General features: G+C 26.9%; 1 protein-coding gene across 3 annotated transcripts in view; it reads left to right on the top strand.

Moving 5' to 3' along the window:
- The window catches only part of LOC114130554 (uncharacterized), a 139,507-nt gene that overhangs the window by 12,508 nt on the left and 106,392 nt on the right, over positions 1-20,607 (top strand). The window contains exon 1 of one of the 3 annotated variants that reach the window (XM_050208055.1): positions 18,860-19,973. The exons of the other annotated variants lie outside the window; for them this stretch is intronic. Coding sequence (XP_050064012.1) covers positions 19,943-19,973 — 31 coding nt within the window. The 5' untranslated portion in view covers positions 18,860-19,942. Of the gene's footprint in view, positions 1-18,859; positions 19,974-20,607 lie in introns of those variants that run through there. 3 annotated transcript variants of the gene reach the window in all.

Here is a 20,607-nt window from a genome sequence, read left to right as displayed (position 1 = left end):
TTTGACTCATCGCTTGTAAAACAAGTGCGACATTCTTGCAGCCACAAAAGTTTACCGCTTCACCCGTATTCCCTCGTTTTCCTAGTCTTTATTATCTTGACCAAAGAACGCACTATATTCTATTTAATGTTTTACTAGATACATTTAGAAAATAAGTTCCGTTTTCGACTATAACTTCTTATAGTGTTTGGAGTGTAACAGTTTGATCATTCTCCCCCCCCCCTACAGCCCAGAACAGGAATCTAGTGATGAATTTTTATCACTTTTTACACATGTAATAATTTCGTTGATGGAAAAAACTTCAACGACAATGCGACGATGTGAAAGACGCTGTTAATATATGGTTTCAATCAGAGGCGGCATTGTTATGTGATGAAAGAATACAAAAACTAGTGTCCCGTTATGATAATGCTTAAGTAATGGCGGTAACAATTTTGAAAATAACTTAATATTTGCACTTGGCGTTCCAACAATTTGTTTTTTTAAATTTATATTTTATTTATCGCAAAGTCTTAAACGCTGTATGGCATCAATTTTAGTTTAATATTGCGTTTGTATATATAATATATATATATATAATCTTTACGAGATGTTTTTTTTATAGATGAAAGTTCATCAATAATTAACTCTACTACTAAGCGTGTTGAAATGACTTCAAGTTTTTTGGCTAAATTATTTAATCGACATTTCTATCGACTACAATGACCTATAGATCTATATGTACCTATTTAAAGCGTTTGCCATTGTCTTCAATTAGCAACACACACACACTATCGATCTCATTGTGCTTAACAGTTACACGTCGTATACCGAAGGTATTATACAGTGAATACACGAGTCATGTAGGATCGATTTAATACATTCACGCATCGGTCATTACGATGCTAACCGAGTATACGAGTAGTGCCAGACCTGCTTTAGATTTTTCAAATATCTGAGCCATTTGGGAATTTATGTTTTCGTGAAACCTTTTTCGGTGGCAGTCGTTTGGGAATATGCAAACAACGGAAGAAAACCATTTGGGTCTCACCGAATTTGTTTCATACATCGTAGAATTTAAAAAATAAAATTTGTGTTTAGAATTTTTAACGTATTTTTATATTTGTTTATCAGATTTTTCGTATATTCTTTAATGTTTTTATATTTTGGCAAAACTGAATCTAATTATCACATCGAAAAAAAATTCAAATATCTATTACTATATGTAGATATTTAATTATTTAAACTAAATACCTACTTTTATTAATTATTTAGGTAGGACAATTAGACCAGCTTTAAGTTGTAATCTTTAAATAGAAATTATTTCCTATAAGAAATATAAGTTTATACATTTTTATGAAAAGTTGAAATACTTACTAACATATTACATAGTTTAATTGTTTGTATTTTCTGAAAACATCCCATTCTTGTGTTCCTTTGGGAATTTCTAGGAACATTCCTATTCCAAGAAGGTAAGAAAATCGTAGTTGTGAACACTCTAATGGTCAATGCATGTAAGCCAATATTTCGTCAATTATTATTATTCAGTTACTAAAAACACTTATATTATTTTCAATGTTTATTCATTTTATTATTTTCTATATGTTAGCAACAATTAAATTTGATTAGGTAACTAATTTTATTTTACATGCACTTTTTTTTTTTTAGACCCAACCACAATTACAATTACACTTGTCTGTAATTATAAACAATCACCTATTGACTGTTGACCTATATTAGTAATTAATCCGTAGCTATCGTGGAACCTTTTATATATTTTTTATTAATTAACAATTAACATATTAATATAAATTGACTCGTCTACAAAAACTGAGTGCAGTTAACATAGTATTATTCTGATATGGTAAATCAACAATTATAATATAATAATAATAACTATTAGCGCCATACTCACTTCTTTATCAGTCACGATACACATAACTTGCTATAATTATTCTTATTTTATTATATAAATAATTGGTTATTTTACATACGATATTTGTTGTTTGACAGATATATTAGTTTATTGTTTTGTCGTGCTGTATATAAAATTGGAAATTTATAATAATTTAGTTGTAGATCAACTGTCATTAAAACCGCATCGCAGTATGCATTTATTAACGTGTATTGTGGTCTTACATTTTACTTATTTTGTAAAAATAATCGTATATAAAAAATAAAATATATAGGTATATAAATATTATTAAGTGAACATTTTTAAAATAATATGTTATAAATGAAGTAATAAGTGAAAACAATGACCGATTATATACGTAGCTTAAATATAAGCTACGTAGTGAAGCTTTGATTTATTTAAAAAGCTCTCTGATAAAGGCACTTAAATACCTAGTTATATTATAATACATATATATTTTATCTGCATTTCTTTTTTTCAAATATTAAAAAGTAACTAAAATCAAAAATCTATGGTAGATACTAGATACACAATCTCTATTTTTATTTAAATTTCAGCTAATTTTATTTACATTGTAGGTAGTGTAATAACATGTATTACAATTCTATATTAGAAAATTATCGATATTATATTACACCTATCGAGGTAGGAGATTTATAAAATGTTACAGCTCATTGTGTATTTTCTCTGTTGCTCAATTTACATTTATTTATTGAAATTCCTTACTTTCTGAAATATGCGATCAACGATCATTGTTATCTTAATCCTAAAGTGCAATCGTTAATCAAAAAGTGTTATTTGTTTTTCGTGTGACACAAATAGATATTTTATTGAACTTACTGACAATAAAAATTATAGCGAACTGGATGATTGTGCGCCCGCACATCATTAAAGCACTTTGTTCAATATTTAATGTAACTTAATAGGTATTTTGGGTGCAATACGAGTATATGACCTACAAAACATTAATTGTGTTATTCATAGTCTGCCCACGAATTTTTATTAAATCTAGAATGTACTAATAAAAGAGGATTATGTGATGTTGTTGGATAAATGTTTGGCAGTAAATATTATAGGTGTATATCTTTACTCTTTAGACATGGTTTAAAATGTGTTAGTTTATCTATTTTTTATTACGTCATTAAAAACAAAATGTCCGTTATGTCTGTCCTACATCATTTATCTGTCTAATTCGTTTTTGAACTATAACCGCAGGGCCGTATGGGCAGGTAGTTTTTAATGTAATTTCATTAAATGTTACGGTTAAAAATTGAATATAATTGCAAGCCACATATATTTCTACTACTTATTAAATATCTAAAAATAAATGATACTGTACAATGTATATACTATGTACATAATAATGTACTGAATTGTAGTGTATTTAAAATATTAAAAGTCACTAAGTCTCTGCATTTAACGTTAAATATAGAGTATCAATAAACATTTTAATACTTTTAAAATATAATAGAATTACATTTTGTGCGAAATAATATATTTAAATATAAGTTGTAAATATTATATATATATATAATATTTACATTAAGATTTGTTAATGTATTAAGTTTATATTTAAGGTAAGCCTATTTAAGTATTGAACTCGCTAGAATTTCTATACAATTTTTATTGACTTATTATTGAACTAATAATTGAATATTAAGCATTATATTAAGCTTTTATGTGACCACAATACAGTTACAACTTCGAACCAATAATAGAATAATATTTAATATTTATTTTTAATTGTGTTTAAATAAGTACTTAAAACGTAAGTATCTTGTTTGAAAAATTGAAACACGTTGGTCAAAATACGTATTTTCGTAAAATACTTAAAATCATAAAAGTAGCTTTAGTAGGTATGTTTAATATTGTATCTGTTATTTCATTTTTTAAACTGTGCAAAGCATTTATGTATGATATAAATATATAAATACTTTTTAATGTCTGAAAATGACACTATTTCTAATGGAAAGAATGATTAGATTTTAAACTTAAATTATGGTTTCTGGTATAATACTTTGTTTAATTTGTATTTTAAAATTTGGTTAAAATATTGCAAGTGTATTCTATAGTTAATTATCGAACGAAAAATGAACAAAAACTTACAACACTTATTTTTTGACGCAGTATATAAAAAAGCAAAATAACTAAAGTAATCACTGAATTCTTTATCTGTAATATTATTATATTTACTTGGACGTTGCTCTTTTCGTTTGAACGACATCCTAGCAATAATCATCGTGCAGCAAAATGTATCTGTAAGTTGTAATATACTTTCGTTCAATACGACATTGTCGTCGACGGTATAGAACGCTGTCGATTTATCGATTAGCGTGTGGCGTGGCGAGACGACGACCGATTCATGTATAATTAAAATCGCTGGGCCTCTAACACCACCACCATCGAAAAAAAAAAAACTCCATCCATCCAACGGTGCCGGTGCTGAAAGTGAGAGCGCATATTATTGTGTGTAAACAAATGACGACACTGTGTGCTCTTTTTTTTTCAGGCTATTCACTCCAAACTACCCTCGTGATTATACGAAATATCTGAATCCCTAGCGACTAGCAGTCGTGTGGTTGGCGGGGCAACATAATCTCACAGTTACACAGAGCGGTATCATTATTGTGTACATAACTAACGTGGTCATTTAGCCAACGTAAAAATGTATAAAAACATAATTAATTTAAGCAAAAAATAATAATAAGACAAAATAAATAATTGATTTAATTAAATATAAATATACATTTTAATTTCAATTATTGAAGACATTTACATGACTGAGGTTTACTTCGTATTATAAGATTATAATATGTATCTACATATACTATACCATATTAATTAAATGTTACATAAATTATGCATTATGAACACTTGGTAGAGAGGAGGTGTTCGTGATTATTATGATGATTATCTGAACAGTTTAATTTTTGATGCAAAATCGATGAAAACAATAATGCCTCCAAGGGAATATAAACGTGTGTTTTTGTTCAACAATCCTCTCTCGATGACGGCTAATCCTAGATAAATATATATAATTTTAGATATCTCTACTAGGCAATCACTTTTACGACATAAAAAAGAAAACAAACATCACTTGTTCATTGTTTCTATATTATAATTATGTTTAGTGTACTTGTCCGTTTAAAAATCTATTGAAACGGTTTACACTATATATTTAGAAACACTTTATTAAAAAATCAAGTATCGCGGTTCACAAAAAGTATTTCGAAACGTAAAAAAAAATATATCTCTAATAAAGTCTTAAGTCATATCTACAGTACTATGATACATTGCTTAAAAATACAACTAATTGAATTATGGTTTATTATACAGTGTAAATAGAGTATTACTTACTTTGAAAACGTTATCAATTTTTAACTTAATGTTTATGTTGTAGTTGTTTTATAATTAATTGCTTTATATAATATATATATGGGATAGTGTTAAAACAATTTAAAAAGTTTTTCGTTTAACATTAAAGACTAAACGCATAATTATCCGTGAAGTATGAAAATATTTGTGACAAGGTATTTAAATTCAACCATTGCATTTTCTTGGAATCCTAATAAACACGAAATTATAATTAAATAATGTTCAAAAAAAAAATAAAAATAATTTTCTATCTCAACCTTTTCAATAAATGTAATTTATTAAACACAAAATGTTTGATGCTAAACAATTTACAATGCATTTTGTTTTATTTTTTATAAATTTAAATCTTGAAATATTAATAGACAATATAATTAGCGTTTAGTAAATTGAAATATATTAAAAACATGTTTTTACATGAATTATAGCAAGGAATATAGTTAATTATTTTATTTAGCTTAAATTATAAACGTGGAAAGAACTTAAGCTTTTTATATAGAAAATGACCCGCATAAAACGTAAAAGGTATTAAGTATACTATCTTAATGAGTTCGATCAAGGTTTAAGGATTTTCATAAACATAATTTCATTCTAAGAAAGATCTCTGAACATTTTCAAACCATAATATAATATGCCTTCTATTATAAATGTAAAACTTTATGATCAACACGTGTCTACTTCCATACTATTACAAGTTTATGGAGTTTAAAATAATTTCTGAAACATTCAGTTTCAACATATATTTATATTTGTATTTTAATTTTAGATTTACAATTTGAATAAATATTTTATATTAAATGTATTTCTTTTCAAATTTAAAATGTCGATGAAAGGAAATAAAACAATGTATTTTACTAAGAACGTTTGTAGGGTTGTACGGTACAGTAATTTTATCAGTAACCTAACATATAACTAAATAATTATAAATAATTAAATAAAAAATGTTTTAAATATTTCTCTCCATATATTAAATTATACGTTTTGAAGTAATGTAATCATTATTTGAAAGAAATATTTAAAGATAAGCATGTGGCATTTCGAGGGAACTAATTACCTATTCATTTTCAGTGTAGAGTCCTATATAATAAAATACTCACAAAGTAGTGAGATAAATAATGCACATTATGTTGTAGGTATCTATATTTTTATATTGCAGGACATTTGTGTAAAAACCTGTTTTTAATTTTATTTTCTTAAAATGAATATAAAGTTATTACAATGGAATAACATAAGGAAAATAATTTTTCAGTTTAAACTTATAATTATTATATTATTGATTATAAAAAAAAAAAATTGTTAACTTACCTAAAAATAACCATAGACATAGCCTTCCTAAATATATATTTAAATATAGAGTTATGTACAAATTTTGCACGTAAAATAATACATCATGACGTGAATAACAATTTTCAATAGTTAAAATAAACCTAGGTATTACTAGTATTTTTATATCATTAAAAAATATTTTAAAACTATCACAAATATGCATCGTGCAGACGATTGGATATCAATAATATAAGTGTAAAATAGCATCTAGTCAAACATTTTGTTAATGATATGATTCTTACTCGCTGTGCTTAAATATTAAAGAAACTCTCAAACGTTTCAAACATTTACTCTTAGACATAATTGGTCGTACAATTTTGGAGGACTAATTTGTCTGATACATTTTGTGGGTTTCCAAGCGTTGTTTTCGAAAGAAAAATTGATACCGTATACTGTAATAACTAGTTCAACGTACACAAAGCTTATAAATTAAACAAATTGGCAAATGCTTTTTTACTTGGCATAAATCATTGAGATGACTTTGTTATTAAAAAAAAAAATATAGATATATGCTAAAATTGTAAATCAACGCGTTCGTATGATTAGAAACATTTATTATTATTAATATTTATTCATTTTGTCAAAAAGCTAAGCTAGATATTATAACATTTACGAAACTATCAGCTGTTGTTTTATAATATGTCAATATATATATATTATATTGTAGTGTTCCAATAACTTATAAAAGTACATGTTGCGGTTTTATTGAAAAACGACAAATATAAAATGTAAAATACAAAATTTAGGACATTATCGCCAATTTAAGGGCTAAAAAATTCGAAAAACAATTTCAAACATATTGTTATAGAAAAATGATTCTGAATGGTCACGAAGATAAGTTAATTGACCATAGATGGTAAAAATAAATAGTTAGAGTTCATTAAAAATAAAAACTTGTTTACAATTATTTTTGAAGTTCATATTATTGTTTTTTTTTTTTTAAATATTCTCAGAATTTTTTAGAATTAATCCTTAAAATAAACTGATTCATCGATATATATTACGTTTTCGATTTGAAATTTATTAAAATGATTAATATAATTTTGTAAGTTGTTCAATTTCCTATTAAAAAGACTTAAGCAAATCAAAAAAAAATACACATCTCAAAATTTCAAATGTATGATTGATCTACAGAAAATATGTAACATAATATTATTCCGAAAAGAAATTATACATATTAAATATTGAAATATTATTTATTAGCAATTATCGATTATCAATTATTCATGTAATTTCAGTGATTTATTTATAGATGTTAATAATGTTTTTAGAATACTAGACATTATTTGGTGTATATTATATTTTAACAACTCTATTGAATTCACTATCCATTTTTATTTATTTTTGATTAGTTAAATGTTTCCTTATAAATTGTATTGCATACAGGCAGTGCCTACTAAGTATTGATTTAATAAATTGCTATTTTTATTAGGGAATTAAGTTAAAACCTCTTCTAACAAGCCATAAACTAGAATAATTTAATTTAGAAATTAAAGTTTATTGGGATAATAGTTGTCTGAAAACATAATTATTATAACCGTCGGTCAATTTTACTCAGTATAATGGCTCTATAATGTCCATTTTAAATTCACCTTATTCAATTTTGTTTAATATATACAAAATGCAACTAACGGAATGATTAGAATTGTATTACATAATTATCTTCTAGGTGGTGCTATTTGACAACAGCTCGTTTAAAATTAAATTTTCCATCATCAAATACAGAATAATATTTGTATTAATTATTTCAATTTAAAATTACATTTAGTTTCTTATGCATAATTTATATGAATTAATAAGGTTTTTAGAATGATATATTAAATGTTGATATTATTGTTTTTACAACGAAATAATAATGTAAATGACAGCATTTATAATTAATATTATTAATTAATTTTAAATTGAGTACCAGTCAATATATTATTATTTTGTTAATTTTTTTTTATTATATTTCATAATAATAAAAAAAAAAAAACTTTAAAATATTTATAAATTGTATTCTGGTAAACAATTTAACATCGTAAAGAACTAACAATTGGCAATCGAAAAGTTTTAGGATTTTGTTTTTATTTGAAATTTTTTAACTTCAAATGCAGATTTTTTTAGCTATAATTACATAATAAATTAATAACCTGTTAGTTTATTTTTACAATAATTTTTAATGTTTTAATTAATTTATAAAAATTATTATTATTTTTAGTGTTACTTTTATTGTAAAAATAGATGCTCAAAAATATACTATTACTTATTATAGTATGAAATTTGGGTAGGATGTGGGGAGAGGTGAATTAAAAAAAATAATCAAATTTCACTTCGGGTGACATTAGCGTGACGTCATTATTTTAGAAAACGTAATTACTTCGAATTGATAATAAATATTTTCAAAATGGATCTAATATATGGTGTGGTCAAACATATTAATATATTATTTTTAACCGTGTGATTGAATTCATATCTCCCCGGTCCCGACTGTTTTTCTGTAAATTTTAATAACGAAAAAACCAAGGTCATGCATAATTTTTAAATTCAAAGCCAAAAAGTAGCTACAAAATAAGTAAATATTTTTGTAATCAATACACAACATTTTTAATTTAAAAACTTAAGGTTTGAAAATTGTATACAAGATTTCTTATACTTTTTCTTAACTCGAAATTAAAAAAGAAATTAACATTAAGTTAATTTAACTGCATACATTTTTTATGTGAGTTTTAAATAAAAATGTTGATGAAATTGGATATTTTCTTATAAAATAAACATTTTACCTCCAACAATTTTTGTTATTCGACATTTCGACAACTATTAATTTCAGAAAGTTATTATTATATTGAATTAATTTATACGATGGAAATTACTTGATCTAAAGTTTTTAATTTAATGTTAAAATATTTAAATATTTGTTGTAATCAATATTACAGTTTTTGACCGTTTTAACATTTTATAGAGTACAATAATGTTATCTGAAAACTAAAATTTTATTATATCGACGAAGGTATGAATACAATATTAAAATTTAAAATTCTAAAATGGTTTTCATGGACATATTAAGAAAAAATGTATAATTATGAATGCATGATTATCATTTAGTATACTCGTACTACAGTTCAACAGTAAGTAAATTCAACAATTTATCATTACTGCTTTTATATTAAAATCTTATTCTTATATATGATGAAAATTGTTTTATTTAAACGAGCACTATATTACAACTTTGCTCAGTCTTATAGATTGGCTTATTCAATAAATAGTTAATTATGATTGTTAAAAAGTTGTCAATTTCAATTTTGTGTATATTATTATAATTATTAAGACTGTGGTTATAATATTATATTTAAAATTTTAATATTTTGTGGACAGTTTTATGTAAATGTAATGACGAATAAAGATTAATATAAATTTAAAATTCAAAAATTGTTGTAACATTCTGAATACATGATGTATATATTTATTATTTACATTGTTTTATACGATTCATTATTATTTCATTATTTTTTTATGAAATTGTATTGACCTTAGGATGAAAACAGTTCATATTTTTTAAATTATATTTAATAGAGTAAATATAAATTAAACTAATAATTTGCATTTTATGACTTAAACTTCTTGTAGCAATGTTAATATAATTTTACGACCTTTGATATTATTTGGAATTCAAATTTTACTTACATAAATTATTTGTAATTTATACATTTTTACTTTAAAAAAGTTTGGTATAAAGAGTATTGATGCATAAAGTAGCTGCTGAGAAAAAAATCATATCATATATGCATAACACGAATGAAATATATAGGTACTCCAATATTTTGGAACTATATGATTATATAAATAGATAATGTTAATTATTTAAATGTTAATTTATATGAAAATGCTCTCTTTTATTTAATTTAAAATAATTTTTTTTACCTTTTGAAAAAAAAGTTTTGTTTTTAATTAATAAGCTCATAACAATTTAGACTTTTAAACTAAAAATAAAATACTTATTTACTGACTATGACTTTTTTATTTCCACTGCAATTATGAGTTAATTTCATCAGTATATTATGTTTCCTACACACAAAACGGGTTAAAAATCTTTTACTCTATCTCTCTCTCTCTCTCTCTCTCACTCACTTCTCTCTTTTGATCTTATATATCCTTTTGAAACTATATTCAAACATATAAAACGTGTCTGGAATACGATCATCATTGTCTACCAGTAAACGAAAGTTAAGCAAATTATGCAACAGTGTGTCCCTCTGCGTTAGTGTATGCAACATAATTACTGTATTCATTTAAACAACCTATTGTTATACTGGTTTGCATGTAATCACATGTTTCTAAGTTTTTATTACATTCTCATCGTCGTTGATCTTTATTTCAATTTAATTTTTTTAGAAGTTTCAGTTCATAATTTATCATTAATTTTTTGAAATCATTAAACAATCTTAACCCTCAAAGTATTAGATGAAGAATACTGAGAAATCAGGTATTTTTCAACAAATTTAATTAAATATACTATTTTATGCTTATTGAAATAAGCAAAAATAAACTTTAATGTGTAAATAACTTTTCATATACGCGAATAAAAACATTTATTTATTTTTTGTTTGTCTTTTAATAACAAAACGTATTATCTGTAATTTTATTCATCAAATAATAAACATTGTTTATACCTATTTATATGTTTTTAGTTTAAACCATCAAATAAAGTAAGATAATTAACAGACGCATAAGAAATCTACTGAATTCTTAATATTACATATCTAAATTAAATCCATATATTATAATCTTTGGTTTTCCGATTTGTAAAATGTATCTATTTTATACTGAATATTTAAAACACTAGAAATAAATAAATACATTTTTAATTTATTTGATATTAAATTAGTTTATGCAATGTATTTTAAACTTAAAATAACATTAATTATTGATATTCGTTGTTAAATAAAAAATATTTTCCTTTTTTTTTTTATTATTATTATTACTAGAGCTTAACAATATAGTATTTTATGATATCTATAATTGAAATCATTATTTTATCATTTATACATCTGTAAATCTGATTTCTTGATAGAGGTTACATTAAACGTGAAACTAATTTACCGACATGACCTATAATATTATTGGTAATCAATATGCATACACGTGGTACCCACCTATATTCTTCATCTACGTTACTATAGCTAAAAATTTGATGATTTTATTCTCTAATAACATTAGTGGTGCCTACTTCCTATAGAATATAGAGTTACTAATACGTGCAAGTTAAATAAGGATACAGTATACGTATATCGACACACCTAATGCACTCGGTTTTAAATTGTCACGTTGCCGCCGGAATCAATTCGATTAGGTTAATCGATTCTGTGTGATGATGATAGGCAGTCGAATACATCACGATCATGTCATTATTGAGTTAATAACGTATCGTAGGTACTTTAAGCTAATATTTTACTCGCCGTGAATGAAAATAATATGACATCTAGTCTGAAGTTCTCCAAACAATGAGTGAGTAAAAACGTCAATTTATAATTTATAAAATGTATTTAGGGTTTAAAATATCATTATTCTTATTCTCGAATATTTAATTTTTGTAAGGAAAAAAAAATAAAAATCTAAAATAGATTTATTAAACATTATTCAAATACTAGTATTATAAAATAGTAATATTTAAATTAAAAATATTTATCATATTCTCGTTGTATTAACTGTATGAAGTATGAAAACATAACAATAAAAAAGTATTGCTTAACTTATTTAAAAGTATATGAAAATACAATAGTTTTCAAAATTTAGTTATTTTTGAATGTGTTAAGTTTTTCAAAATTGAAATTCAAAATTAAAGTATCATAATATTCTCCATAATTCTCAATATTATATTACAATAGAAGTTATGGATGGCATGGCATTTAAAATAGAAAATCTATTGTCAAATTAAAAAGAACAAAGACAATCAGCGAGGCGCAAGAATATTATAATATATTATAAGATAAGATAGACCAACTTACTACCTACTTTTGTATAAGTTATTATTGAACAAAATGCCCGTGGTGACCATGTGAATCCTAAGGAATATTGGATTGTCATAAGTTAATACATTACATTTACACAAAAAAAAAAAAAAAATTGTTCTATTTTGTTTTAATATAAATATTGTTAGTATTCAGAAGTACTATTTATCATTAAAATTATGTGTTTTAGTTACATTGTAATAACGTTATACGTATTGTACACATTACAAGTTTTTTCGAGATGATAATGAATGAGTGGCGTGTACACCGAACATTCTAAATAAAATTACTTGTTATACGTAATATATAATAATACATACCTATTACATATGTATAACAATAGTAACGACAATGAATAATAATTTACAGTTATAATGTTATACCCAATATAGACACGTAGTATCTTTTTCCACACCTATTTTTAACGAAATAAGGAGTACCTATATGTAACTTCTGTGATGATATTAAATCTTTAATTTTAAGGACACACAGTTTGCAGTATGAATAATTTTACCATATTGGTGAGTACCACCTTTTGACTTAAATAAAAGTAGCATAACGATTGAAGACAATTTTATAGAGGATAAATATAAAGGATCTTTTACTGTTTTTTGTCTAAATTAATATTGGAAAATAAGAGATTCATTGCAATTAAGTGTAATTATGTATATTTTTCTCGATAAATTAATTACATAAATTGTTTTCTAAGTTGGAAGAATGTTACATTGTGTTTGAAGAAATATGTAATAATCTAAAACCTTTTATTCGAGTGTATATCATAAATTAAGTGATTCACTATTTTCCCGAAAGTATATTAAAATGCATAGTATGTGTCTTCAAAATAACCTAAACTAAAATTTTACACTTTGAAATGTGATATACTTGTTGTTGTTTATTTTTTTTATTTTATGTTACAACTCACAAATTTGTTTTATGTTATAGTAGACATATTCAAATTAGGAACAATATTAAATTGTCATAATCAGAAAACATAATTAAAATTCACATTTTATGAATAAGTATACTAATAATATTGTACTAAAGTATTCTAAAATCTTAAAACTACCAATATTTGAATGCAATTAAAAAATACTAGAATACATTTTTATGTGATTTCAAATATATATTATTCGTTTGGTATAATTTATTAGATTAAATATAATAACGTTGTTCAATAACTTTTTGTTGCAAGTTATAACTACTCACCAGCAACAAATTACAGCCTTAGTATAGAGAAAAAAATAATTTTAAGACCATGTACCCCATTAGAACTACTGATTTAATAACACCTAAAACAAACAATTTAAAATAAACAATGTATACAAATTTAATTTGTGAATTTTAATCAATTGTGTGTTGTATGTCTTATTTTGTTACAATGTTTACAATACCTATACGAAAAGAAATATTTTTTCTGATGACTTCAGTTTGTTTGCAGTAGGTATCATTGGTGATTGGTTTTGTCCCACAGGCTACGTGGAGGGAAGGATTCTTATTGCTCAGGAAACATTTGATAACATGCAGTTGTGGGTATATTATATCATATTTCATATACCGTGTTTTTTTTTTTTAATATTCTGAAAATAATATTCCTAATTAATAAATCAAAACATAAAAAGTCTATTTTATACACGGAATTTTGTTTATTTTTTACTATACTCGTATATTTAGTTTATTTCAGTTTAAATTTATGTATTAATACATATGTGTTATACAAAGAATACAAAAAACAAACCTATAAGACCACAATCTATTGAAAAAAAAATTCAATAAACTTAATTTATTTTATTTTTTTAACGCTTTTAGAAATATTTAGTAGGAAATAAACAAAATAATCTTAAAATCTATGAAAATATAAGGTTAAGTTAGGTTACACTAGGTAAAACCGCTGGTATTTTTTAAAACAACTAGAGGAAAAAGGACTAACGGAATTGTTAACACAAATTAAGTTTTTTATTAAGTTGGCTTAATTTTTTTATAGTATACTTACATCTATATTTTCACCAAATGTTTATATGATAATTTTCAATTATGATACTTTGAAATTTTCCATTTAATTAATTTATTTTTATAAATATTAATAAAAATTATTTGCTGGGTAAGTGAGCTTGAAAATATAATATAATAAGGTTCCTCCAGAAGTTATTCATTTACCAAGCCAACAGTTTAAAAATTGAGTACAATATTCTTAGTCATTTTTCAACCTATAGTTATTAAAAAAAGTATTTCTATAAGAAAATCAAATTAATTTCTTACTCCTGTTTGAAGTTACAATTTCGACATTTTTTCATATACATATTCACTCGTAAAATAATTATTTCTGCTCAAATGATTTTTGATATTTTGTTACAATTAAAAAAACAAACAACCTTAGACATATTATATTTTTAATCAAATGTTTGTATGATCATTTTTTATAAATGAAAAATAAAAATAAGAAATAATAACATTTTCAGAATACTTCGTCTCTTGTGTTATATGTAAACGTTTAAACATTTTAAATTTCTTTAGTTTTATTTCTATAAATTTCAAATTAAAAAATCTTGAACATTTAATAGAAGATCTTAGATAAGTTAATGATATATATATACAATAATACATAGGCATAATTCATTTTTATAAATATTTTAATTTAAAATTTTAACAAATTCTTGAAAATTATGAAAATTTATAAAATATGAAAAATTATGTTTTGTTTAGCTAAGGCTTGAAAAATAAATTTAAAGTCAGCAATGCATACTTATACTTATCATAATAGTACTGAAACCGAAAAATCGTTTAAGTTCGTTCTAAGTTTAAATGTGGACAAAATTACAATATTTAAATTATGAATAACGACGTTTATTATTTTACTATGATTCAAAAACATTATTTGTGGAGAAATAAAACTATTACGTATATTGTTATATGTTTTAATACCAATGATGTTTTTAAATGCAACGTTTCAGTAATTATAATTTAATATACTGTATTATTATATTTACTAATAGTAAAATAAATTATTTTACATCATATTTAATAATGATAACACCATCTCCGCTCAGAATCGTTTTTATTATATAATGGTATATCATTGAATTCAAATTTAACACATCCATCACATGGACCTAACCGTTCAGTAGAGCGGTACCAACTTGTCTAACATTTTTTCATTTTTAATTTTTAAATCGGATACACACAGATCGGCAAAAAAGTGTATATTAGATTGATGATTATGACAAACCCCAGGTTTACCTAATATTATTATTTTATAATCACACTAATGTAAACAGAGCCTTATACCTGAATTAATTGGAATCTATAACATCATTAAAAACCCTTAAAAATACCATTACCAAAATCCTTATAACCAGGATGATTTTTTTTTCTTTTGATTCAAAAACCAATTACAACTTTTTGGTTTTTCAAAATAAACGTTAATTCATCGATTTTTATGTTTTATACACACATTTTTTTCAATTTTATTACTAGAACATTTTACAATAAATATCTAAGTGTTAGTCATTAAATATTTCTCGTCATTAAAAATTTTAACTTAATGCATAATGTTCTTCCTCATTAAGTTATTCGGAATTATTGTCTAATGTCTATCAGAAAAGTTGAATTGAAATATCATTAAAAGGAATACCCATTAATCTAAAAGACTATGTACAAAATAAATAACCGCCAACGGTAATAATCCACATAATTCATGATTATTTGAATAATAACTCTTATGATTATGCACCAATACTATTGTTAAATTTTACACTTCGGTGTTTGAATATCCGAATGTATCCAGATGAATAAATTATTTGAGTACAAAGCCTTTTGATTGAAAACTTGTATAGGTACAATAAGTTATTGATACTAAAATCCAAAGATTTGATTTCGATTTCAAATATTATGTGTAATAAAAGTACTTTATAACATATAATTGCCCTACATCAATGTTAGAAATGCAACTAGTGAAGTCAAATATCTGCATTTTTTTTTTCTGTAAAAATACATAGCGTATTCAGTAATATAATATCTACTTATTATATTATATATTATATTATGTTATTATATATTATATATCAAGCAATTATCTTGAAAGCAGAATATTTATAAACTACATGAACTACAAATAAACGTTTAAAGCAAAATTCTATGTAGGTGATTTAACATCATTACATTTTTATTATACTATTATTTCATATTTATAACAATATGTGTAGGTTAAACTTTACTAACCATACATTTTTCATACATGTGTAAATCTTAAAAAGATTCAAATATTAACATTTTTTATTTTTATAAAAAATTCGTAAAAGGCCATTGTTTGCTTTTATTTTTATCTTTGTTAACGAAACGAACCACAGTCGAATTTCATTATGAACTAAAAAAAATATGACTAACATTCGTGAAATATTTAACACGACAGTCGTGTTATATTATTATATTGATTAATAAACAATAATTTTATTTGTCCCGTAATGTAAAATAACGATAGGAAATTACGAAAACGAGAGTATTTTTTTCGATGGATTTTTTTTCACCAAAAACAATTCCAAATAACTCTATATTGTATTATTTTAATCATACACATTCCTAAAATTGGGAGGGGTGAGGTTAGGTGTATTTTACGCTTTCAGTTTTTAAAGCACGATACATGCTATAGGTAGTGATTATAAATATTATTTTATATTAATAAACTGGTAATAATATACCTACAAAGTGCAAAACTATAATACTGTACATATATTGTGATTGTTGTATATTATTTGCGGGATGTTGGGATGTAAATTGATCATTTTACATAACGTATGACACTTGTATCAATACAATTACAAGGATTAAGGCGGAAAATATATAAATTTGTCATAATTGTTTTTAATTAGGGAAATTATTTAGATAGTACGGATAACTCGATTAATGGATTTCCGGAAATCTAAATAATTGTATTAGTTACTATGTATACAGCGTTTCTACGGTGATCGTAGAGACCATGAAAATAGAATGGTTAAACTTTTGAAAAGTGTTCATATTTTATAATAATAATAATGTTGGGAGTTGTATGCTATTTAACACAGTCACGCTTTGTCAGAAATTATCCTAATGCACAAAGTAACTAACGAGTTTCCAAAAAAATGACCAGACGTAAACATAAAATGTGTTTGTTTATTATTGCAATCGTCAAAAGTTGTACAATCTTAAACTTTGACTGCCGTTTTTAATAAACCATAATATTATTTTTTGTTCTGTGAGATAATAATTAAACTACAGCATACGTAGGTACCTCTTAACAAATACGTGTGTGCGGATAGATAACAAAAATACCTATTTGAATCGTACCATTTATCGTCGAAATTCTCGGGATCGGCCAAAATAACAACACGCATCCAATTCAAGTGTTTTTTTGAAATCGTCCAATTTTATAATCTGCTTGGGAAGGTGTCGTATCTTGTCTATTAATCGCTGGTATAGTAAAACTTTAGATCTTTTTACTTATACCAGTTAAACCGACAATTTGGAATTTTATCCCAGTCAAAAAAGGAATTGTATGATTATACCAAACATGTAATGGTATAATTGGTAATCATACCAAATAATTTATAAAAATTAAATTTAGTCTAAAATTAAGTAACAGTAACATTTGACTAGAGCCTACGGTTATCGGTAGGCAAATGGGTAATTTTGTCAAAAAATATGTTTGTACGATACAGGTAATGAAAAAATACGCACATATTATGCATATCGTTTGTGTACTTGACTACTTAAAAACGTATAATCGATTGTTACTAAAATTGTTTTCGTAATCATGTGATCATTTTGATATCGATTTGCTTACAAACCGTTAAAAGTGAAAGTTTCCGTGTTTTAAATTTTGAAAAAACCTCGCAGACGAGCTTCAGCTGTCGAGTGCCTTTCACAAAGTGCGTCGACGGTGATTTTGGATAGTGGTGCGGTTCGAGTCCGAGTTCGTCGTCCGTTACGCGTATCCGTGCCGAGTGAAGAAAACGACCATAAAACGTGCGGTTCGACCTCACCGGCCGTGTCATTCGCGACGCGGTCTGTCCGACTAAAAATCCGACAACGACAGCTCGTTTCGGCCACGTCGTCGTCGCGGCGACGGATTTTGAGAACGAAATCCAAAAAAATATCCTCCGGCCAGATAGGGGGGTAGTAGGAGAGTGTAGGTGGAGGGGGGTCAGGGGGGGTGACGCTCGCGAACCCGACCGGTGCCGGATGACTGGCAGACGGATTTTGGGGAGGAGGCGGTCCCCCGAGCTCCGACGGCAACGGCCACTTGTTGGGGCGGCCGCTCGGTGCGGGCACGTCGTCGGCGTCGGCGTCGTATGGCCCTTTTTCGGCGGCGCGATCGCGGTTTTCGCTGCGCGGGCGCGCGTGTGTGAGAGCGTTTTTGCGTTTGTGCTTTACCGTCATCTAATACTACTGCGGCAACCGCTCACCGGATCGAACGTGTCCACTGCTGCCTGCCACTGCTGCCGCGTTCGCTGTACCTCTGCGGTGTCGTTCGTTCTCTCGACCGTACCCCCCACAAACCGCGTATCAGCCGTCGCCGACCGTTTTTTTTTTTTTTTAATTTTTTTAAATTTTTTCGCTACTCTCGTAATATTTTTATTATATTAATTTTAACAGTATTACGGTGGTCGTCGAGCCGTCTGCGACAGGACGATCACCAACCGCGCGGCCGGACGCAACCGTTGACGGGACGCCGCCGCGAATCGCGGCCCGACCGACGAGCGCGCGATAGACGAAAGCGCGGCCGGAGACGTAGCAGGCCGCCGCCGTCGCCAAGCCGTACCGCTCATCGCGGTTGTCAGCCGCCGCCGCCGCGCGTACTACTCTCTCGTCCGTCGTCGACGACGCGGCCGCCGTTCTATTTTTTTTCCCGTTGTTGTTGTTTTTCGCGCGCTCGAGCTCCACAGCCACGGTAGTCGTTCCCCGCGCAGGGCGCACCGCGTTCGGCGTTTTTAAAAAAAAACACCGTTATTACACCGTTTTCCCGCGCTATTCCCGACGCTAAAATCCACAAAACCAAAACACAAATTTCGCACGTTATTTCCGCGATAATTTTCTTCGGCCTTCTCTCGCTAGCTTTTTACCTGTCTTCTATTCCTCCCAACCCTCTGCGAAAGCTATAACCGCGGTTTTTTTCCCGAGCCATGAGACAGTGCGCTGCCCGATCATCGTGCCACGACGCGAGGCATTGATAAATAATAAAATACCGCGATACTTGAGCTTTTTTGTAGACCAGTAGATAAGTCCAGTAGCGAACGCCTGCAGAGTACACCGGAGACACGCGCGTGCGGTGGCACTTGGTCAGACTCGGAAAGGATCTGCAAACGGCCCCAAGACGGAGCACATACGGAAAGCCATGGGCTGTGTTCAGTCACTATTCAATAACTGTACGTATATTATACAACATATTATTTTTAACACATTATTTTATAATATTTACAAGACTAAATTTTTATTATTATACCGATAAGCATCCGATTAACACACCGATATTGTGAGCATACAGTACGAATGGTTGCCCAATCCCCACTCTAAAATCTCCGTACGCGATCGGATTTTGAATATTTCAAATATTTGTTTCCTTATCAACACTAACGTGTACATTTTTTTAGAGTAAGACGTGTGTCTGTGAGTGCTTTAACGACGTGGCTGCACTTTTTATAAAGCACGCTCGTAGTGACAGTATAGCGTAGCGACAGTGTTTTGTATGATGGTATTTCGTATTAAAACGAATGGTACAATAAGCGAATGAGCCGTTGGGTGATTCTCGATTGTAAAGATAATCATGATGTACGTGTGTTCTTCGAGTGCGCGGAATATACGTAATTTTTTTGTTTTTTTTTTTTGTGTGTGTGCATAAATATTATTATTTTTATAATTATTAACGAGTAGAGCAAAAAACCACGTCATAATAGAATGATGCAAGCACATCGTCGTTTTGTTCCGCTGAATTTTTCGTTTTTAATTATTTTTTTTCTTCTCTTTGAGCTTTAAAAAACAATCTATCGACTTCAAAGTCGG

This window comes from Aphis gossypii, chromosome X (assembly GCF_020184175.1).
Source record: "Aphis gossypii isolate Hap1 chromosome X, ASM2018417v2, whole genome shotgun sequence".
NCBI classification, from domain to species: domain Eukaryota; kingdom Metazoa; phylum Arthropoda; class Insecta; order Hemiptera; family Aphididae; genus Aphis; species Aphis gossypii.
Note: the sequence above shows the minus strand (reverse complement) of the source record. Positions and strands in the feature narration are given on the sequence as shown.